This window comes from Ornithorhynchus anatinus, chromosome 5 (genome assembly GCF_004115215.2).
Source record: "Ornithorhynchus anatinus isolate Pmale09 chromosome 5, mOrnAna1.pri.v4, whole genome shotgun sequence".
In the NCBI taxonomy this organism is placed as follows: domain Eukaryota; kingdom Metazoa; phylum Chordata; class Mammalia; order Monotremata; family Ornithorhynchidae; genus Ornithorhynchus; species Ornithorhynchus anatinus.
Window position 1 is genome coordinate 50,919,241 of NC_041732.1, and position 23,600 is coordinate 50,942,840.

At 38.5% G+C, this 23,600-nt stretch overlaps 1 protein-coding gene across 4 annotated transcripts in view; it reads left to right on the forward strand.

Annotated features, from left to right (window-relative positions):
- Positions 1 to 23,600, forward strand: part of VPS13C (vacuolar protein sorting 13 homolog C) — a 176,898-nt gene that overhangs the window by 147,530 nt on the left and 5,768 nt on the right. For 2 of the 4 annotated variants that reach the window (XM_029065834.1, XM_029065835.1), the window contains 6 exons: positions 273 to 436; positions 4,497 to 4,542; positions 5,070 to 5,193; positions 6,972 to 7,086; positions 14,838 to 14,926; positions 21,489 to 21,612. In XM_029065834.1, coding sequence (XP_028921667.1) covers positions 273 to 436; positions 4,497 to 4,542; positions 5,070 to 5,193; positions 6,972 to 7,086; positions 14,838 to 14,926; positions 21,489 to 21,612 — 662 coding nt within the window. Of the gene's footprint in view, positions 1 to 272; positions 437 to 4,496; positions 4,543 to 5,069; positions 5,194 to 6,971; positions 7,087 to 8,393; positions 8,822 to 14,837; positions 14,927 to 21,488; positions 21,613 to 23,600 lie in introns of those variants that run through there. The other 2 variants (XM_029065837.2, XM_029065838.2) reach the window with 1 other exon arrangement.

Consider the following 23,600-nt stretch of genomic DNA (forward strand, 5'->3'; position numbering starts at 1 on the left):
AGATCCAGACTTCTATGAAGCTCTCTTCATCAATGGTTCAGAAGGTGACCTACAGTTGGAAATTATTTGGCAAACACTGAAATGATTTCCCTGAGTGACTTAATGCTCAATTGATCAGTTCTAAAGAGGTTTATTTACTCCTTTACCTGATGGACTGTACATATATTGAATTCATTGATATATTCTGACTGGAGAAGAGACTTTTGTAAGACAGATCTTGGAGGTGACATTCTGAAAAAGTAGTGTAATATTCTTCTGTGAACTCTCAAAAGGAGGAGCAGCTGGTGTGGTGTCCCGAATCACAGGTTCTGTTGGAAAAGGTTTGGCTGCAATTACTATGGACAAGGAATATCAGCAAAAACGAAGAGAGGAGATGGGCCGTCAACCTAAGGATTTCGGCGACAGCTTGGCCAAAGGAGGAATGGGTTTTCTGCGGGTATGGATTTTTACGTCTAAGTAGTGTGCAGAGATATACCTTGAGAAGTATTTTAATATTTAGTGGCTGGGCATGATGACAAAAGTATAATCTTTTAACTGGTGAATTAATCAGTGAATGGATGTAGCTGACTTCAGTTCTGTTTTTATTATATCTTTGGCTGTTTTGGTCCCTAATTTCATTCTTGTGTCCAGAAGAATTCTTCCAGACTAGAATTTCCATCATTTTACAGAATTCAAAATGAGACATTTTTTTTTTTTACAAGAAAACCTCATCATGTGAATATCTCAGAATCTGCTTGAACATTCATATAGCTATTATAGAAATTATCCTTTAGAACTGTATACTATTAAAATCTGTGTAGGGCTAGGAAATGAATTAAGTTTATGGTCATTATCCCTCTCTAGATTGTAACTTCCTGAAGGCAAGGATCACGTCTAATTCTATTGTATTCTTCCAAGTGCTTAGTACAGTGCACGATTGAATGAATGAAATGGTGGTATTTATTTAGCACTTAGTATTTGCCAGGCACTGTACTAATTACCAGGGTGGACACAAGCAAATTGGGTTGGTCACAGTCCCTGCCCCCCCGTGAGGTTCATACTCTCCCCATTTTACAGATTAGGTAACTGAGATTCAGAGAAATGAAGTGACTTGCCCAAGGCCACACAGCAGGACTAACAGCAGAGCCAGGATTAGAACTCATGAACTTGTGACTCCGAGGCCTGTGCTCTATCTACTATACCATGCTTATGTTCATGCTGTTGTCACTTGTGACCCAAGTTATTTTTAAAGGTTTCCTACTTTTTTGTGTGCTTTTAAAATTATGAAGTATATATTTCCTTTTAGTCAATATGATACCTGTTTATGTAACTCAGAATTATATAGTAGTATGATAAAAGAGTTCAAAATCAGTGAATCAATCAGTATTTGTTGAGCTCTCATTGTGTGCAGAGCACAGTACAAAAAACTTGGGAGAGTGTATTATAACAGAGTTCTTAGCCATGTTCTCAGAAACACATTAAGTCTGAAGGATTAAGGGAAAGGAGGGCTTTAGTCAGGGGAAGTGTCATGGAAGTGTTGTTATTTTAATAAGGCTTTGAAGGTAGGGATAGTAGTGGTCTGTGGTGTATGAAGGGAAAGAAAATTTCAGGTCAGAGTAAGGGACATGGGCAAGGGACAAGTGGCAAGATAGGTTTGAGGTAAAGTGAGTAGGTTGGTGTCAGAGGAGTGAAATATGTGGGCTGGGTCAAGTAGGAAATTATCAAGGTAAAGTAGGATGGGGTAAGCCGATTGAGTGCTTTAAAGCCAATGGTAAGGACTTTCTGTTTTGTGCGGAAGTGGAGGGGCATCCCCTGGAGGTTCTTGAGAATTGAGGCAATTTAGACAAAACATTTTTTTAGAAAAATAATCCTGGCAGCCGAGTGAAGTAAGGATTGGAAAGGAGACGGACAGAAGGCAGGGAGGTCAGTGAGGACACTCATGCAGTTGTCTATGTGGGATAGGATAAGTGCTTGCTTTAACATGGTAGCAATTTGGATGGAGAGGAAAGGGCAGGTTTTAGAGATGTGAAGGGAGAATTGACGCGATTTGGTGACAGGACTATGAGATAGGGACCATTTTTAATTCCCACCTTTGAACTTTCTTCCAGTGCTTATTACACACACCAAGCACTTAATAAATACTATTCCTTCTTAATTATTCATTCTACTCCAATGAGAGATATGAGTTGAAGAGAATGCTGAGGTTACGGGCTTGTGAGCCGGGGGTGTTATTGGTGTTGTCTAGAGTGAAGAAAGGCGTAGAGAGTACAGCATTTGGGTGGAAAGATGAAGTGTTCTATTTTGGGCATGTTAAATTTGAGGTGTCAGTAGGACATCCAAGTAGAGATGCCCTGATTGATGATAATGATAATCATAATAATAATTCTGGTATTTATTAAGCGCTTATTTATGTGCCAAGCACTATACAGAGTGCTGGGATAGATACAAGTTAGGTCCCATATGAGGCTCACAGTCAAAGTAGGAGCAAGAACATCTATTAAATCCCCATTTTATAGACAAGGGAACTGAGTCCCAGAGAAGTTATGTAATTTACCCAAGGTCACACAGCGGGTAATGAGATTAGAATCCAGGGCTTCTGACTCCCACGCTTGTGTATTTTCCACTAGCCAAGATGCTTCTCTAAACGGGAGGCAGAAGGCCAGAGGAAAAGGTGTACTTTGTAATTTGCAGATCTCTTGAATGTTTAATGAGATTGATTCACTCACAGGAGGTAAAAAATGAATATCTTCTATCCTGGAAGAGTAAATGTCTGCTTATTTTGTGTAACTATAATGAAGATTTGGAATTCATTCCTATAATTTCATTCTTCTGTTACAGTGCCCTGCACACAGTAAGCATTCAATAACTACCATTGATTGATTGGTTTTGTGTTATGCACTCAATCTGTAATCTTAATTGGAATTCAGAGAGGATTATAAATGTGATGTGAGACTTTCACTGCTCTGATTAAGATAGATATATAATTTTCTTCATTTAGTTTTACAATAGGAGATCTTGCTGGAGAGTTTACTCTGGATTAGACACTCCCTCCCCCTTTCTGAAGTATTTTGATTGAATGGAGTGATGAAAGCCAATTTTAATTTAGCTAAAATATATTTAGCATGTTTAAATACCTGTTGCATAAAGTACTTTTTGCTAAATAAAATGAATAGGGGAAATAAAGGGTGCCAATCCAAGTACAAATGTGAAATAGAAGGGAGAGTGAGAAGGGGAAATGAGGGCATAGTCTGGGAAGGCTCCTTGGTGGAGATATGCTTGTAAATGCTTTGAAGGTGGGGATAGTGATTGTCTGTTGGATATAAGGTGGAGGAAGTTTGTACTGTCTTACATGTGTGTTGCATGCTTTTTGAGAGCTCTTCAGTGATTTAATAAACCTAAAATATAACTAAAAGCCAAGGTGTTACTGAAATAACAATGACAAGCAAAGGAATTTTAGCTTAGTGAGAGTTCAGTTGTGTGCATTTGTTAAAGGCACTTTTTGAATCAGAATGCAGAGCAATAGAATAGCTGTAATAACTTTTGAAAATATCTATCAATTTAAAGTCTTTGACAAAGGAAAGAGAGGGAATGGGATGATGTAGAAAAGAAGAATTGATTACCCTGTGCAAAGTTTTGTTCGTTTAAAGTTTTTGTTTTGTCATAATGTGAAACTGAAAGTTAACATAATTTATACAATTTGAAGGTATGATGTTTTTGCATTTTACCAATGCCTCTATGGACAGCATGCTTTCTTCTCGTTAATAACCCTGTTTGGTAGTAGTCCTATAGCGTTGTTCTCTATCAGTGCTTTTACATGCAGAAAGGAAAAAGCTGCTTTTTTGCTAGTTCATGTTTGGGGAGCATCTATTAGTACAGTTCTCTGCACACAGTCAGTGCTTAATAAATACAATTGAATGAATTATAAGTGTTTTAGAAGTGCCTATTATATCTACAGTACTGTATTAGACACTTGAGATTAAGCAGAAGTGAAAGAAAGCCTTTGAGGATTTTACAGTCTGTTAGCTGTAGCTGCTGTTAATCAGCAGAGTAGTCCAGCTAATATAAAATGGTGAGTTTACTCTATGATCTTTTTAGGAAAACTTAGGAAGCTCTGTGGCATGGTCCTACCACCTCTGATTTTTAGATGAACCTTAAAGCTGGTTTTAATCATAGCTGTCTTAGCATTGATTTTTCAGTTAGAGAAATAGTACGAGAAAATTATAAAATTGAAGAAACTCCAAGTGACTTCAATGGGCCATGTTGTAATGATGCCCTTATTAACTAATAACTTGGTTGTAACCGTTTCAGACATTCTCTTATTCATCATCATCCAGTGCGCTTTAAAGACTAACTCAATTTGTCACTTTTTTCAAAATCGCAAAAGTCACGCTTTTCCTTTGAAGAATGTTCAAAAATCGAGTTAATATAGCCTTAGAGACCTCTAGTGGCTGATTTAAATTTAAACATTGCCAATTGAGAAGCAAGGGACCCTTTTTAATGATGAATTTCTCTTTCAGGGTGTTGTCGGGGGAGTGACTGGAATAATTACAAAACCTGTAGAAGGTAGGCAGAAAGCAATTGTTTCACCTAGTACATTTCAATAGGAATATCCTATAAAAGTCATAAATGTTACTTCACCTTTGTTTAGGAAACCACTGATTGGATTTTATAATTTGTAGTCAACAATAGAAGTGCTAAACAATGTTAGACAGGGGCTCTTCAGTGTTTTTAAAAAATGAAATTTTCCTCCTCTCTGTCAGTGAGCATAAATATCGGACTTGGCCCTTAAAAAGCAGAACCCCTGAGGAGAAATCGTAGGAGATTACCAAACCAAACAGAATTTTGGAATACTTCACACCTCTTTCTTCCAAAATGATGGTGATGGTATTAAGTGCTTATTATGCATCAAGCACCAGGCTCAGCTCTGGGTCTGTTGGATAGTCATGAGATTGGGCAAAGTAGCCCCTGCCCCAGAGGGGGTTCAGGACTATCTGTGAGGTATTTCGCTCTTTTGTCACTTCTGCGGCTAATATGCTCATTAACCCATCAGTGACTTTGTAAACACCATGTGCCTTCTTGTTTTACTTAAGGAGCCAAAACAGGAGGAGCTGCTGGATTCTTCAAAGGAATTGGAAAAGGCCTTGTAGGTGCTGTGGCCCGGCCAACTGGTGGCATTGTAGACATGGCCAGCAGCACCTTCCAAGGAATTCAGAGGTAAGAGAGGTTTGGAGTAGATTTGTAATAAGAAATGAAGAAACAGAGAAGAATCAAAGAGTCAGTGCTTTAGATCATTTGTACTGTTTTTGACACAGTTTAAAAAAAAAAAGAGAAGCCTAAACTTACCTTTGTGAAATGTCAGTATTAGACTAGCGATGCCTTTTGATAAGCCAGCTAGATTATTTTTTATGGTATTTGTTAAACTCTACTAGTTGTCATGCACTGTACTAAGCACTGGGGTTGATATAAGCTAATTAGTTTGGACACAGTCCATGTCCCACGTGGATTCACAGTCTTAATCCCCATTATACAAATGAGGTAACTGAGGCACAGAGAAGGGAAGTGACTTGCCTGAGGTCACACAGCAGATAAGTGGCAGAGCTGAATTAGAACCCACATGTTCTGACTTCCAGGGATGTGCTCTTTCCACCAGGCCACACTTTTTCCCAGTGTTTCGTTTTAAATGATTTGTTTTAACCACTTGCATGGAAATTTTAATATAAGAACAGATGATTAGAAACTATTATACAATGAATTTATTTCTCATAAAATATAAAATGATCTTTTATTGGGTCAAATCAATGAGACCCAGCCTGGGAGCCCGTGTCCAGTAATGATTGCAGTTGTGGTATCATTAAGGGATTACTATGTATGAAGCCCTGTACTAAATGCTGGAGTAGATATAATACAACAGATTGGACATAGTTTCTATCCCACATGGGGCTCACAGTCCACGGTAGGGAGGGAGAACTTAATCCCCATTTTACAGATGAGGAACCTGTGGTAAAGAGAAGTTAAGTGGCTTGCCCAAGGTCATTCAGGAAGTAGGCTACAGAGCTGGGATTAGTCTCCCAAACCTGTGCCCTTTTACAGCAAGCCAAAATAGTGGCAATACATTTTTTGGTAGGAAACGAATGATAGCTGACTTGTTAAAGGCTGTCCTGATACCTAAGGACGTGACATATTCATTCCTAACCTCCTGCAATCAATGGACCACTCTTCCATTTACATATCCAAACCCACTCTTGGAATTGCTGATACTTTTGGCTTGCAAAATTTCCTATGAAACTTATCACCCACTCTTAGTAAAAAACAGTTTTCTTGTTTCTCTTGCCCAAGGTAGGATCTGTAATGGTATTTATTAAGCACATGATTTATAGGAAAGTAGACACTGGTTGAAATTAGTTCAATTTTGGACAAGGTCCTCAAGGAGTTGTTCATCAAAGTGCAGGAGCAGGGAGAAGGGCCTGACAGCAGACATTTATGGAGAAAGGAAACAATACAAATACTAAAACAACATGAAAGACAAGGTTAAATATACAAAGTAAAAAAAAAAGCTGTAGGGTACTCAGGCTAAAAGAGAAGAGGATATAGTTGAACTGGTTTATGGAGCAAAGCTTTGGACCATGTAAACGTTATACAGCTATAGCCCACGTGGAATTGTGGAATTAGGCAAAAAATATAGAAGATGGAACTTCCAAATGATTCCTTTTCAATTCATTTGTTAGGCCCCTGTGTAATGGAGGGAGGAAAAAGATTTTTGAAGTGTGAAACTTGCTACTGATTTTCTGACTTCCAGGATATGCCTTTAAAATGAATTCATTTATTGTGTTGATTACTAATCTATGTGCTTTTCCAGATTTGGTCCCATTTATTTCCTTAGAGAATTACCTACTATCCCCCTCTTTTTCTAAGCAGTGCTGAAGTCTAGCATAAGAGATAAAAGAGTTCTCGAATTGGTACATTGTTTGCTCAAATATTCTGATCTCTTGCAGGGCAGCAGAATCAACTGAAGATGTATGTAGTCTCCGCCCTCCTCGCTTAATTCGTGAAGATGGCATCATACGACCATATAATAGAAGTGAATCTGAAGGTTCTGATTTATTTGAGGTAAGAGTTACTTTCATTTGTCCATGAACTCAAGTGAAAGAAAGAAAACCGATCTATTTAGCTTCGTAATATTGCTTGGACAGATGAGATTTCTTAGCTCTAATGAGCTGCTCTCTATCTTCTTCAGGCATTTTGAAAGGTTGGGTCTATCCCGATCAATAGTCTGAAGTTGGATAGTGAAGTCTTATCAAAGTCATGGAGTTTAATTCTTAATGTTGAGCTAAAGCTGGGGAAGTACCCACAATACCTGTGAATTACTCCATCTAGCCTCAATGCTTCACTGGTTCAGATAGGAATTTGCCTTTCATTACGTGTAAATGTAGGACAGAAGCAAAGTACACTGTAGGTGTCCTGTGTACTGATTGTTCTAAAAAATTGCCAGATTCATTCATTGTATTCTTAATTCTGTACAGGATCTTCAGTAACAAAACTAACTCAAAAGATGCTACTTCTTTCTTTTCCTTGTAGAATTTCCTGAAAATTTTAGCATTTCAGTCAGTCTTTAAGGGTTTTCTACATCATTAGACATCTGCAGAGCAGAGTTCCTTCCTGTCTTTGTCTTGCTGGTCTCTTGATTTTTTTTCTTTTGTAATTCTCATACCTTTTTCTCTCCAACAAATTGCATTACCAGAACTGTTATGTTTTTGCAGAACTATCTGCAAGTTCTCCCACTATAGTACTCTATATTATTAATTCTCAAGTCACTCTCTTGCCTTATATCATCTTACTATGTTTTATGTTACTAGCTTCCTGCTCCTGTAAGCTTCTAGTGGGGTAACCTTTAAAGCACAGTTGTTAAGGATGCTTCTTTGCTTACCACGTAAATGAGAACAATAGTCAGCGGGTGATAGAAAAAGGGCACTTTTTCAGTGCATGCTTCTAGAGGCTCAAGTAAGTCATGGTGTTTAGCATTTGCAGCCTAGTAGACAATCCTGTATTTCAAAATGAACAAAGCATTTAGTTTAATATATTGCAGCCCACTTGCCTATCTCGAGTTTCATTACTTTTCCTTTCCTTTCCTTTGCCCAATTCCCCTTCCTTTGTACTACACCTGAAAAATAAATCTGTGCATATAGGGCAACAAGAATGTAACAAAACATCAGGCGTCTTTTTAAGATTTTAAGTGGTCCTGTGACTCTCATTTCAATTTTAATTTAAACTATATTTTAAATATAAAATATGAAAAAATAGACCAACACACCATTTCAAAGAGATTTGCTCTGCTGTTGTCTTTTATTGTAGTTTACTGGCTTATCTATTGCATGCTTCTAACTTTATTTTCTGTCTCTTTTTTTCTGACTGCACAGCAAGAACTGGAAATAGAGGAGTAAATTTTTTCCATACTACTTCTTGATTTCATCTTTTTTTTTAAAAAAATGGTATTAATTGACTGCCTTTAAAGTGCTTAGATTAAGGTTCAACTTCAGTGAAACACTCTTAGCTGCTCACTTCCACCTGAACTTTATGAAGCAATTGAATGACATTTATTACACCAAAAATGAAATGTCAACATTCCTGAAGTTACTGATATGCCTAATGTCATGATTGTATAAGAGTAAGACAATATTCAAGACAAATGGGTCAGGAATTCAATTTTTTGTCATTTAAAGAAAGCCTTATTTAAGTACAAGAAGTTGCTGCAATGCTGATGTTCGTTTGGAAATTTGAAGTCCTTGTGCTGTTCTTAAGTGTGCTGTAGAAATTTTTGAATATAAAGAAATTATTTCAAAAGTGATATATGTATAATGCTTTTCTGAAATATGCAAATACCCAATGACTCCATTGCATAGCTTTGTAATTCACAAAACGCGCTAGGCTTTGTAAAGTCCAGGATTATCAAACCAGACCTTGTATTGGTAATTGCAGACTCCATTCTTGAGTAGCCGCTTGGAACCAGACAATTCTCTAGGAGGAAATGAGGCGGGAATCTTTACTTAATCTTTCTTCCCACTTTCACATCCAGTGAGTTTGATTCTCCCACCTGTTGAAGGATGTGCTAACTCAGCTTTGGAGGATTGTTTGAAACCTAAGTATTAGGAAACCCACAAATTACTATTACAGTATTGAGACAACTTTGTTCCACCTCTGATTTAATTTCTGGGAATTAGATTCATTTCAAAATATGTTAGAATCAAGCCAGCTCACTGACCTATGCTGAGTTTTTTCTACTCCAATTTTTTTACTATAAGAACAGGCCATTTTATTCATTCTTTAGTTTTATATATGGTGTTTTTATGCGTCAACCAAGTTTAATGAAAGGCATAACCTTCAGACCTGTTATTTGACTAACATAAATGGAAGCTCACCAGATAGGTGGGAAAGTCTTTTATGTGGTATGTTTATATATTTTATATATACATATGTCATATATGTATATATACAGATATATGTATGTGCATATATAGATGCATGTATGTGTATACACATGCATATATATGTATATATATATATACATATATCTTTCAATGTTTATAGTATTTCATTCCCAGAAAATGCATTCTTTCATGTCACTCAGAAATGATTGCATATCTCTTTTTGTTAATACCTCCTGGCCTTCCTCCAACTTTTGTCATTTTTCATTTCTTAATGAGTAGGATTAATAAGCTTTAAGCAATTTTTACTAGATGTATGTCATTGCTATGTTTCTAAGTATATTACTTGAAAAAGCTCTTCCACGTGGCTAAATTGTATTTCTTCTGGGAAATTTTGTCAATACTTTCACTGTTGAATGTTTGACTATCTTTGTTTAAAATTAGTATGCTTACATTTAAAACTCTTGGCTCTGATTATAGTAGTACTAGTAGGCTCAGTGGAAAGAGCACGGGTTTGGGAGTCAGAGGTCATGGGTTCTAATCCCGGCTCCGCCACTTGTCAGCTGTGTGACTTTGGGCAAGTCACTTAACTTCTTTGGGCCTCAGTTACCTCATCTGTACAATGGGGATGAAGCCCCATGAGGGACAACCTGATCACCTTGTATCCCCCCAGTGCTTAGAACAGTGCTTTGCACATAATAAGTGCTTAACAAATACCAACATTATTATTATTATTTTGAACCCCACTTGGTACAGTTCAATGTACTGAGCACTGGGGAGGACAAAGTTAAAAATGGCACATTTCCTGCCCTTGAGGAGCTTACATTCTAATTTGTAGTTTTAAATACTATTTAAAAGGAAAGAAAAAAGCATAATTAGCTTTTCCTTTAAAAGCATAATTAGCTTTTTCTTTAAGTAGGAAGAACAATATCTAAAATGATACAGCCAACTGTCCTTGATGTGTTCTAGATGATGGAAAAATAATGAGTTGTTACTAAATGAGCAATTTTCTATAAAAATCAAGCACAACAAATAATAAAGGATTGCTAGAGATAATTCCTAACCCACCTATAAGTAATTTGTCCTTAGAAAACCTCATTGATTGAGAATTGTCTTGGATATGCAGAAGAATATGAATCTTATCTTTGGGAAATCTGAACATGGGCTTTTCTTCACTGGTCCTTTATGTCATAAAATTGTTCAGTTGTTTTTCTGCTTAACTCCCCCCTCCCCCAACTAAAATGCAATCTTAAAGCAATTTTACATAGTTATTTAAATCCTTCTTAGATTCATTAGGTTTGTTGTAGGCCTTGCACTCTTATATTATTTCACTTCAGAATAGTAGGACTCAAGGATTAGAGAAAGTCGCAGGCACACCGTCATTTAAACTCTTGCACCTCATAGGGGCAGTGTTGGACCAAATAATAATAATAATGGTATTTGTTAAGTGCTTCCAAGTACTCAGTACAGTGCTCTGCACACAATAACTGCTCAATAAATATGATTGAATGAATGAATATCCCAGTCACTGTTCAAAGCGCTGGGGTGAATACAAGCAAATCAGATGGGGCTCACAGTCTCAACCCCCATTTTACAGATGAGGTAACTGAGGCACAGAGAAGTGAAATGACTTGCCTAAAGTCACACAGCAGACAAGTGCCGGAGATGGAATTAGAACCCAGAACCTTCTGACTCCCAGGCCCATGTTCTATCCATTATGCTATGCTGCTTCTCCAAGCATAATTTCACTGATGTTAATGATAGCTGTAGATATCACTAAGACTATCTCTGACCAGCTTCATTGCATTACTCTCTTCTATTTAGAAGTTTTTCACATCATTTTTAGTTTCATTCTATACCCCCATGGTGCCATTTTGTTTTATTCTTTAAAAGTAGGAAGAAAGACTAGTAAAAAACTAATCTCCATGCAGTATTTCCATCTACAATGTAGTAACAAACAGTATCCGTGTTGCATAATTAGAAATTATTGAGCAATTTCTGACCAATCCATATCTGTCCAGGGAGGCAGAGTCAGAAGCCCCCAGAGGAGGAGGGGATGCCAGGTGTCTTACCATTCTACTATGCTTCCCCCTTCTTCCTCACCTTCTCTTCTTCTTCAGTTGTATGTATTGAGCACTTACTGTGTGAAAAGTACTGTCCTAAGTGCTTGGGAGAGTGCAATATAACAACAAACATATAACAGTAAATATAACATATAAATATAAAATATAACACACACCTGCATGCTCCCCATTTTCCCTCCTCATTTGATGGGGCCATCGAACGTAACATGATTTGAATTTCCATTTTACCAGTCCCTGTCTTTGGACTACTATGTGGAAAACTCCATCCATCACAACATGGATTATTTGAGTAGGGAGAAAATAACTGGAGTAGTTACGTAAGCAGTAGACAAGGCTCAGGTTATCACTAATTCTGTCTCCTTGTCTGCTGCTGAGTATGGATAGTTGGGCTAAAGAGCTTGATTTGAAGTGCTGTAAAACTGAGTGGCACAGAAAAATCAGTGGGTGGATTCCACTTTTATTACAGCTCTGTTTTTATAAATTAATTATAAGAGCTTCGATGTTAAAGCCAATGGAAGTAGAAGTTGAATGAATTAGCTTATTGCTAACGCTTGCCTAAGGAAATGGAAAAGTGGTAACATTTAGCTTGAATTTGGACTCATGATTTCCAGCATATTTAAAAGTTATATTTTGAAGCTGAAGACCAACTGACAATGTAATGAGGGTTCAGTAAATCAGTTCCCTATTAAAGATAACAAATAAAGGGGAGCTTTTACAAATGTGATGTTAGTGTTATTTATAGATGATAATTATCCCATTTTGGATACTTGAAGGAAATGTTGGAGCAGAGAACTATATAGGTTCCAGTGTGCTTCATAGTTTAGAACATACCTGACAGTAGGTTACTCACTTTTGATTACATGATGCATACTTTTATAATAAGTCTGGCATAAATGGAAATCTGCTATCCTATTAACTCATAGTATTAAAAGCATTGTGATTTATTAAGTCTCTCTAGTTCAAATCATTGACCTTTCTGACTTTTCATGGCCTTTAATCCAATAAGTGCAAGCTTTTTATTGCATTTTGGGAAATGACTCATGCTGCTGCTTTGTTTTAGAGGCAGGAGCAAGAATTTCTAAGTGATTAAACATTGGCTTTCACAAGGGTAGTGTAGGAAATAGTAGCAATATTTTTTGAGCACCCACTCTGTTCAATGCCTTGTACTAAATGCTTGGGAAATACAACAGAATAAAGAAATAACATGTACCCTGCTCGCAAGGAGTTTACACGTTAGCAGGGGAGAGAAATATAAGGCCTGACCTAGTTATGAAAGATTTCATGCAGCTGATATAAACAGTGGCATTCCACTTGGGTTGGAGAAAAGGTCTTTAGCTATAGAAAATAAGTTTGATGAGCAATGAAAAAGAAAAAAGGGCAAATGTAATTTTTGTTTTAATATATTGCCACTGACTAATACATTCCGCACTTCAAATTTAGTAACTAATGCCCTTAAATTAGGAAATAAGTTTTAAAGTTTTTATGAAATGACATAAATGTTTAAGGATATTTTTGTTATAGTGATTTTGGTGGTAGGCTTTTGGGCAAAGTATTTAACTCAACCCAAGCATTGGACAATAAACCAAGTGAAAGGGTTTCATCTGACATGTTTTGTTCTCATTTTTCATGTAACACTTTTTGAATTATAATGACCTTTCTGAAGATGGTCTGAAGGTGTTCTACTGCTCCATGTAGCCATACTTGAGAGGAGAATATCTAGCATTTTAACCAAATTTTGTTGCTGAGGAAATTGAGGCTCAGGTGATAAGTGGTTTACCCCAGGTCTCAAGCAGTTGGGAATAGAATTAAGTTTCTAATGTTGATCGTTGCTCTGAGAACTAGACCTCACTTGCTGTGCACACTCTAAGTGCTAAAAATATACGATTGAATGAAACCCATTCTGAAAACCAGCCCGTGAGCTCCATTTGGAGAGGGAGTGAGTCAGACCTGAATCCCTTGTATTTACCCCAGTGCTTAGAATAGTGTTTGATGCATAGTAAGCACTTAACAAATACCAAAAAGAAAAAAAAAACAAAACAAATAAGGCCCACTTGATCCCTGAGGTTGCAGTACAATTCCTTCATTCATGGTAGTTCAAGGTTTGGGTGCTCACCAAGCAGGAGATTGATCACCCGGAGAGTTGTTCAGAAATGGGAGTTGAAATGCAACAGGACCAAGCATGATTTTTCTGTTTACATTAAAAATGCTGCTTGCCTACTAAAATTTTAAGATTTACTTAAGTTATCCGTGATGGGTTATTTTATTGTAGGTGTGTGTGCTAACGTAGCTATAAAGTCTCAACGGTTGAATGCCTACTTGGTTTTTGGATTGTATTTTTGTCAACTTTTGATGGTCATGTGTTGAATAGTTCGTCATTTTTGGTAGTTTTGAGGTGGTCTTAATAGAGAATTAAAATGTATTTTATTGTACCAATGTTTATACTCATCTATGCTTCTTTGTGTTTAGCAATAAATTAACTATTTTAAATTTCTCAAACCTTGCTCCTTAATTAATTGTAAATATCATTTCAGCTATATTTTCTGCTTGAAGTATGTGACACATAATTGGGATTACAAACATATTAAGGTTGTATTTAAATATGTGACATCCTGGCTTTACATTAGTTATTGTAAATGTATTTTTTCTTACTAGGGAAAAAAATGTCTTGTAAGTATAGAAAAAAGTTCAGTGACTCAAAATTTCATCAAAGCACATGCTTTTAAAATATATTTGTCCCTTTGTTTTCACATTATTTGGGTTTTTATTTAGGATTGCATGACTTTTGTTTCCAGGCAAAGTGTCAAATACATTGTTCATTTATAGCATGACATTAACTTCCATAAAGACATTGGTTTAGAAAGATAAGGTATTATCCCCATGTGATATTTACAAAAATGGAAGAAATATTTCTGAAATGTATTTGTCCCCAAGTAATACACAGGTAGTCAGACAATTAGAGAATGAAATTTAAGACTCCTGTGATCAAAGCATCATACCTATCGACCATACACAAAATTTGAGATTTTCTGCTAATCAAATCCACAAAGATAGCATGAAATAATTATCTTTTTATTTTCTGTTTCCCAAAATAATGGATTGAAACAGTTTAGAGAAAATGTCTAAACTGGTATTATTTAGCATTTACCTTTATGGGTAAAAAAGGACAATCGGTATAAAGTAGGAAGGACACATTCTTATTTCCTGTACCTCTAGTGGAAATAATTTCTTATGGAGTGAATATTTTTCACTCACGCAGTTTTAGTTAGTATGTGTGAGTGTTAAAACATTCAAAACAGTAATCTGATGTAGGCACTTGCAGTGTTTTGGTTCTAAATCTTTTGGTTTTCCTTTTCAGAATCACGTCAAAAAGCTGGAAGGTGAGATCTACCGTTACCACTGTGCCGTTCCTGGGAGTCGAAACGCAAACCTTATTGTCACGAATAGGTATAAGCACAAGTATAATTTCTTAAATTAAACCTTCCATGAGTAGCCAGGATGAGTTTTTAAGGAGAAACATTGAAAAAAAGTAAACTACTGGCAATTTGTAATAGCATTGTATTCATTTTTTAATGGTATTTGTTAGATGCTTGTTGAGTGCCAGGCACTGTACTAAGTCTGGGGTAGATAAAAGATAATCAGGTTGGACACAGTCCAACTCCCACATGGAGTTTACAGTCTTCATCCCCATTTTACAGATGAGGTATCTAAGATGTTGCTATTTTCAGGAACTGGCTCACTGTGGTGATTTCTAACTTTACTTTTTATGGTATTTTTTAAGACCTTACTATTTCCCGGACACTGTTCTAAGCACTGGATAGATATGAGGTAATCTGGCTGGACACAGTCCATGGCCCAAATGGGGCTCATAGTCTTAATCCCCATTTTATGGATGAGGAAACTGAGACACAGAAAGGTGAAGTGACTTGCCCACAGTCACCCAGCAGACAGGTGGCAAACTAGAACCCAGGTCCTTCTGACTCCCAGGCCAATGCTCTATCCAGTAGGCCATGCTGCTTTGTACCTTTGGTGAAACCACCCTGTAGATTAGGGACACCAAGTATCATATTTTGATTTTATCATGTTTTATCAGATTTCCTGAGAAATTCTCTTTGGGCACCACCATGCACTCTCACCATCCATCCATTTTGTAGATGGGGTTACATTCATTGAGGAAACACTTGGTTAGTATGCAGTCACTTTAAATCTGACAGCAGATCAGCAGTTCATCCAGAGCCTTTGAGATGGGCATTCAAGCCATCTTTGAATAGTCCTTTGTCTATCCTGACTGGGAAACACTTCCATTTCGGAATATGTAATTTAACTTGATTGTATTTTTCAAAGACTCACCCATTGTAGCCCACTTATATGCAGTACCAATTCTTATAAACCAAGAGGTGAACATTTGTGATACTTGATCTGTGTTGATGCAATTATCCTATTTTGACCATTGCATCAGTCTTCTTTCTTGACTTTCCTGGTTCCTGTCTCTCCCCACTCCATTCCTTACTTCCCTCTGCTTCCTGGATCATATCTGTAAGAAACTGTTCAATCCATGTCTCCTGACACCTCAAGAACCTCCTGGGGTTGTCCATCCATCTCCACATCAAACAGAAATTAATTTCCATGTACTTTAAGGCTCTCAATCAACTCTCCTCCTCCTACCTTACCTCACCGAATTTCCTACTACAATCCAGCCCACTCTTCTAATGCCAATATATTCACTATACCCTGATCTCATCTGTCTAGCCGCTGATCTTTAACCACACCCTCCCTCTGACCTGGACCTCCTTTCCCCTTAGTATACCTCAGACCACTTTTCTCCCCACTTTCAAAGCCTTATTAAAATAACTTCTCCTCCAGGATGCTCTCCCCTACTCCCTCCGTTTTCTGCTTCATTTATGCCCTTGACTCTATAGTTTTTAAGAACTATAAAGTTCACCCCACTCTTGGTCCCATAGCACTTAATCTGTAGTTTATTTCAGTGTCCATCTCCTCCTCTAGTCTGTAAATTTCTTCTCGGCATTGAACGTTTGTCAACTCTGTTGTATTGTACTCTCCTAAGCACTTAATACAGTCCTCTACACAGAGTAAGTGCTCAGTAAATACCATTGGTTGATTAGTTGTGGGCAGATACTATGTCTACCTACTTTATTGTATTGCAATCTCCAAAGTTCTTAGTGCTTAGTGTGCTTCACACTGTAAACACTCAAAAAACAGTATTGATTGTCGGATCCATTAGATCCCATTTTGCTCTGTGATTCCATGTCATGCTCCCATGGCCTATGCATATTCTTGAAAGATATTTTTCTGATAACGTTCCAGTTTGGGCCTGAATTCTGCATAGGATAATGTTAATGTCAAGCCCCAACCATAAGACTAATAAAGATGAGTTAGTGAAAATTAGGTTGAAAATTGGGGTTATAGACACTGGTCCTACATTTAAGCTTGTCCCCGAAGCATGATTATCATCACATTGCCCTGATGAATGGGGAGTACTTGAGGATTTTCCACTTCCCAAACTCTGCCTTCTCATTTTATTATTCAGTACAGTGCCTAGTACATCATGGTGTAGTAGATAGAGCACAGACATAGGAATCAGAAGTCAGGGGTTCTAATCCCCACTCTGCCACTTGTCTACTGTGTGATCTTGGGCAAGTCACTTCACTTCTCTGTGCTTCAGTTACCTCATTTGTAAAGTGGGGATTGAGATTTTCTAACCCAATTTGTTTGTATCTGCCCAAGTGCTTAGTACAGTGTCTGGCACATAGTAAGCACTAAAATGCCATTAGTATTATTTTTATTACTTAACAAATACCACAATTGTTGTTAAATAGATGTCTTCCTAGCCCAGACAGCCAGGGGAGACAATGCAGAGGATGAAGGGCAGAGCCAGACCTAAGCAGTCATCCCAGCTAGGCGGGAAGAATGTTTAAGAGAGTCTGCCATCTTGCCTCACAGGCCTAACCAGGTATTCCCCCAGAAAGTCATACAGAATAGCAGTTAAAAGCTATATATCTTTTGATGAGATTGAAAAAAAATGGAAATGCTATAGCCATTCAGAGGCAAGCTTCTTATCCATTTGTGGTTTTTTTTTCACGTTGCTATGCTTTCTCCTTACTGCAGAGCAACCTTAGATAACACCAAGGTCATCCAATTTAGTAGAATATGTTTGGCAGGACCTTTCTTAATGGAGGTAACAGGGTATTTCTTAGCACTACTTCTATGTATAACTTTAAACAGACGAAAATAATTGACTTTAATCTGTTTCCATTCCAAATTTAAAAGTTGAACTTTTTTTTCAAATTACATTTGTATTGGAATTTTTCTCACCAAGATCATTTTAAAGTCCCACTCTCATTCCCATCTATCTTGGCATGTTATTCCATCAGGATGCATAGCACTCATATACCAGTGTATTTGTTTACCTTTTTTTTCCAATTTGTATCAGTACTCTTACTCTTTTACCTATTTTATATTCCTCACTTTGCCTTCCCCAATAAATTGAAAGCTGCCCAATGGAGGGACTGGGAATACTTCTGTTATAATAGTTGTGGTATTTGTTAAACTCTTACTATGTGCCAAGCACTATTCTAAGCACTGGGGTACATACAAGGTAAGCAGGTTGTTCTGTATGGGGCTTACAGTGTTAATCCCCATTTTACTGTTGAGGTAACTGAGGCACAGAGAAGCTAAGTGACTTGCCCAAAGTCACTGTATATTCGTAAGTGCCTAATACAGTTCTCTTTAAAGAGTGTCATCATCAGTGGTATTTATTGATCGCCTACTATGTGCAGAGCACTGTACCAAGCACTTAGAAGAGTACAATACCACGGAGTTGCTTATACGTTCCCTGCCCACAACGAGCTTACGGCACCGCGGAATAGGCACACAAATGCCGTTGGTATTGATGAATCACTGCTTTCCCCTAAACTGTGTTGGTGTAAGAAAAGAGTAATTCGCTCATAGCAGCATGGCCTAGTGAAAAGAGCAGGGGCCTGAGAGTCAGAGCACTTTGATTCTCATCCCAGCTCTGCCAAATGCTTACTTAGTTACCTTGGGCAACTCAGTCAACCAATCAACCATATTTATCGAGCACTTCATATGTGCAGAGCACTGTACTAAGCACTTGGGAGAGTCCAGTATAACCACCCACAGCGAGCTTACAGTCTAGAGGGGTAGAGAGACATTAATATAAATAAATATGGATAAGTACATAATTTCTGAGGGAGGAGTGAATGAGGAGAGCAAATCCAAGAGCAAGGGTGATGCAGATGGGAGTGGGAGATGAGGAAATGAGGGCTTAGTCAGGGAAGGCCTCTTGGAGGAAATGTGCTTTCAGTAAGACTTTGAAGTTGGGGAGCGTAACTGTATGTTGAATATGAAGAGGGAGGGCATTCCAGGACATGGGAGATAGGTCAGTGGTGAGATGGACAAGATCGAGGTACAGTGAGTAAGTTGGCATTAGAAGAATGAAGTGTGTGGGCTGGGTTGTAGTGGGAGAGCAGTGAGATAAGGTAGGAGGGGGCAAGGTGATTGAGTGTTTTTAAAGCTGATGCTAAAGAGTGTCTGTTTTATGTGGAGGAGGATGGACAACTGCTGGAAATTCTTGAGGAATGGGAAAACATGGACTGAACGTTTTGTAGAAAAATGATCCAGCCAGCAGTGTGAACTATGGACTGGATTTGGGAGAGACAGGAGGCAGGGAGGTCAGCAAGGAGGCTGATACAGTAATCAAGGTGGGTTAGGATAAGTGTTTTAATCAATATGGTAGCAGTTTGGATGGAGAGGAAAAGGCAGATTTTAGTGATGTGAAGATTCAACCAACAGGATTTAGTGACAGATTGAATATGTGGGTTGAGTGAGACAGGAGTCGAGAATAATGCCAAGGTTACAGGCTTGTGAGACAGCAAAGTTGGCGGTGCTGCCTACAATTATAGAAAAGCCATGAGGAGGTCAGAGTTTGGGTGGGAAAATGAGGTGTTCAGTTTTGGACATGTTAAGTTTGAAGTGTCAGTGGGACATCCAAGCAGAGATGTTTTGAAGGCAGGAGGAAATGTGAGATTGCAGAGAAGGGGAGAGATCAGGGCTGGAGTTGTAAATTTGGGAATCATCTACACAGAGATGGTAAGTGAAGCCATGGGAGCAAATGAGTTCTCCAAGGGTGTGGGTGTAGAGGGAGTATAGATGAGGATCTAGAACTGAACCTTGAGGGACCCCCATATTTAGAGGGTGGTAGGCAGAGGAGGAACCCGCGAAGGAGAGTGAGAACGAGCGGCAAGAAAGATGAGGAGAACCGGGAGAGGACAGTGTCAGTGAAACTGAGTTGGGATCAGGTTTCCACGACAAGCGGGTGGTCGACAGTGTCAGAGGCAGCTCAAAGGTCAGTTGGGGGCGGTAGAGGCTGTTGGGTTTGGTGAGAAGGAAATCATTGCTGACCTTTGAGAGGGTGGTTTCTGTGGAGTGAAGGGAATGGAAGCCAGATTGAAGGGAGTCAAGGAGAAAATTGGAGAAGAGGAATGTGAGACAGCAGTTGTAGACAGCTCACTCAAGGATTTTGGAGAGGAATGGTATGAAATAGATGGGGTGATAACTGGAGGGAGGTAAGAGTCAAGGGAAGTTTTTTCTAGAGTAGAGGAGACAGGAGCATGTTTAAAAGCAGTGGGGGAACAAAAAGCACTTCTCAGTTCCTCAGTTTCGTCAAGGAGTATAGGGTTATATATAAATGTGCTGTAGGGCAGGGGGTGAAGAGAATGTCAAGTGCTTAAGGTTTGCGGATCCAAGTGCATAGGCAACACAGAAGGGGGGGTTAGTAGAGGAAACTAGGCCTTAATCAGGGAAGGCTTCTTTGAGGAGTTGTGATTTTAGGAGGATTTGGAAGGTGGAGAGGTGTTGGTCTGTAGGGCAGGAAGAAGGTGGGCGTCCCAGTCCCAAAGGAGGATGTGGGCAAGGGGTCAGCCGGTGAGACAGGCGAGATCAAGCTACAGGGGATAGGTTGGCGTAAGAGAAGCAAAGTGTATGACTGGAGTGAATATAAAATTTTATATTCACCCCTGTGATATACACAGCTTTACCGAAATTGGTACTATGGTGTTCAGATTTACAATTTTCAGCCATGTCCTCAATAATGAGTCTTTATTGACATTTCAGTGTCGATAGCATTTCCTGCACAATTGCTTTTTCCTGGAAGTGACTGTTTGCAGCATGACTTAGTGGCAACAGAACGGGCGTGGGAGTCAGAAGACGTGGGTTCTAATCCCGGCTCTGCCACTTGTCTGCTGTATGACTTTAGGCAAGTCACTTCACTTCTCCGTGCCTCAGTTCCCTCATTTGTAAAATGGGGATGAAGGCTGTGAGCCCCGCATGGGACAAGCTGATTACCTTGTATCCACCCCAGTGCTAAGAACAATGCTTGGCACATAGTAAGCATTTAAATATTATTATTATTATTATTATCATTATTATTATTATATGAATGACAAGAAAAGCCCACTCATATTTTTTCCCATAAAATATTTTGGGCCATGTTTCCTGTGGGCTTTACAGGAGAAAGGTGGCCAAAGAGATGGGAAAATTATCTTTGAAGTAGCAACAAGCTAGCATAACTTAAGAAAACCTGAATTTCTCTGGGGGTTGCAAAAATGAATTGCTACTAATTTTCTTGTCTGGTGAAATGAATGATGAAATGAACACTATTGAAAGGAAAGTGGTATTTTTTAAAGGCTAGTGTTCTCTGATGACATTATCGCTTTCACTTTGGCAACCCCCAGACTGATGGCCGCTGAAATTTTTTCTTCCATACCTAAGGTTATGAAATCTGTTTTTCTTTAGCATCAAATGTCATAATATGTACCGTGCTGAGTAACAGTTCAGTGCTTAATACAGTGCCTGGCACATAGTAAGAGCTGAACAAAACCGTAATTATTGATAATTATTGTTATTACTTTCCATTACAGAGCTGGTTGTGAGGGACAATGATCTTTGTATTCTTTTTCTTTCCCCTGTTTAGGAGAGTAATGTATGTGAAAGAAGTGGAAGTCTTAGGACATATGTCTGTAGATTGGCAGTGTCTATTTGAAGATTTTATTCGTCCTCCTGCTGTTGAAAGCAATCTGCTAAAAATCACCATTAAGGTAACAGAGCATAAATTGTGGGTGGGGATGGAGTGAGGGAAAAACCATACCACTAACTAAAATTGCATAGAATAAATATGAGCAGTGTACCCATTTTGTTTTCAAATGTGAAATTGTTTTGATGACTTGTAATAGTGGTAAACCTGTATTTTACAGGAAAATTGTGCCCAGGCATATGGATGTTTTAGGGCAATAGCATATTATTATTATCATCCTCCCTTGCTTTGAATATGAAAAGTTAAACTTAAAATTTCAGACAGCTTCTAAAATATTCAGGGGTGCTTTTTCCACTCCTGTTTCAATGAGAACATGATAATTTTTTTTCCCATTCACTAAGGCAAGCTGTTGACAACTCACGGGCATTGGTTTTCTACCCACATATTTTAGCCCTGCCTAAGAACTGACAAATCTATTGCAGGATTGACCTGGTTATTTTAAAGCCGGTTCCTGTCCTACCCAGGGAAAAGGAGAGAGGGGAGGCTGAAGGATCAATCAGTCAATTACACTTTTTAAGCACTTACTGTGTGCGGAGCACTGTATTACATGCTTTGTAAAGTACAATATAACAGATTTGGTAGACACATCCCCTGCCCACAAGGAGTTGACAGTCTAGAGGGGGAATCCGACATTAATACAAATAAATAAATTATAGATCTGTACGTAAGTGCTGTGGGGATACGATACTCCTTCTGGACAGCCCCTCTCTCCTTCGTACCATCTACCATCGCACAGGAGCTACTGCAGTATTGAGTTCAACCTCTGGCCATGGAAGAAGACCATGCAAGTTCATGTGGTATTTGGCACCTTTGGGCTCTGCAAGAGGCTCAGTGTAAACCTCTGGGATGCTCCATTGGACCATCTTTGTCAGGAATATGAGTCCTCTCCTCTTAGGGTGAGCCCATAAATGGCCTAGCCTCTGTGTATCTAAACTCTGCTCAGGCATAGATCCACTCCCTGCACCCTAGTGGACCTTAGTCCTGTGATGAAGTATCAATTATTTTAGGTCATCATGGTCCCTTACAGTACTAACTGGTCTGCAAGAGTTTATAGAAGCAGCATTCCTCTTCTGACTCACCAGTGCACTGTAGTCAATCATGTATTGGGTGCCTACTGTGTGCAGAGCACTGTTCTAAGCGCTTGAGAGAGTACAGTCTAACAGTATAGCAGACACATTACCTGCCCATAATGAGCTTCCAGTCTAGAGGATGAGCTTATTGCTGAGAATTATCTGTACTTTATCTTAAAGTGCTTTATGGTCATTTTCCCAATCTGAACTCTAGGGGTTAAGTAGTTTTAATCTCATTTTCTCTCAGGGAGGGTAGTGGTGACAGGTCAGTCCTCTAACTGAACTGAAAATCAGACATCTCCCCTTTTCTGATAGCCAGACTCACTGGACTTGGGAGAAAGCTGAGAGGTATACCTAAGAACCTGGGGATTTGGCGACTCCTCCCAAGGTTTTCTGTCTGGGCAGCTGGTTAATTTTCTCACCTCCTGGTTAAGATGAAAATCCTAGATGGCCTACATTTTTAGGATATGTTGGAAAGCTCATCAGTTGAGGGCCCAGGTTGCAATTTAAAGAAAATATAATAAGAAATGAAATGTTTTGTTCATTAGTATTTGAATCGTATAGTGTCAGAATTTAAGGGGTGATATGTTTCATGAAGCATTGCGGTTTTCAAGAATGGGGCTCTTTTACCCTTCAGGTACTATTTTCCTTTCCCTTTGGTGGTTAGAAGTCACTTCTTTGTGTCCTATATTCAAGGAGTTACCCATCAGACAGTGAAATGAAGTTGGGAGTTTTGATCTGTCTGTTGTGATGATCCATTATTTTATCCAGACAGAGGAATACACTCCTGATTTCATAAATTTTAACTTGCATGTTGAAACACTAACCTTAGAAAAAATGATTTATTTCTTACCTGGTGTGGGCTCACATGTTTGGATAGTCTACAGGATATAAAATGCAGTAATATACTTGACATTTAAGC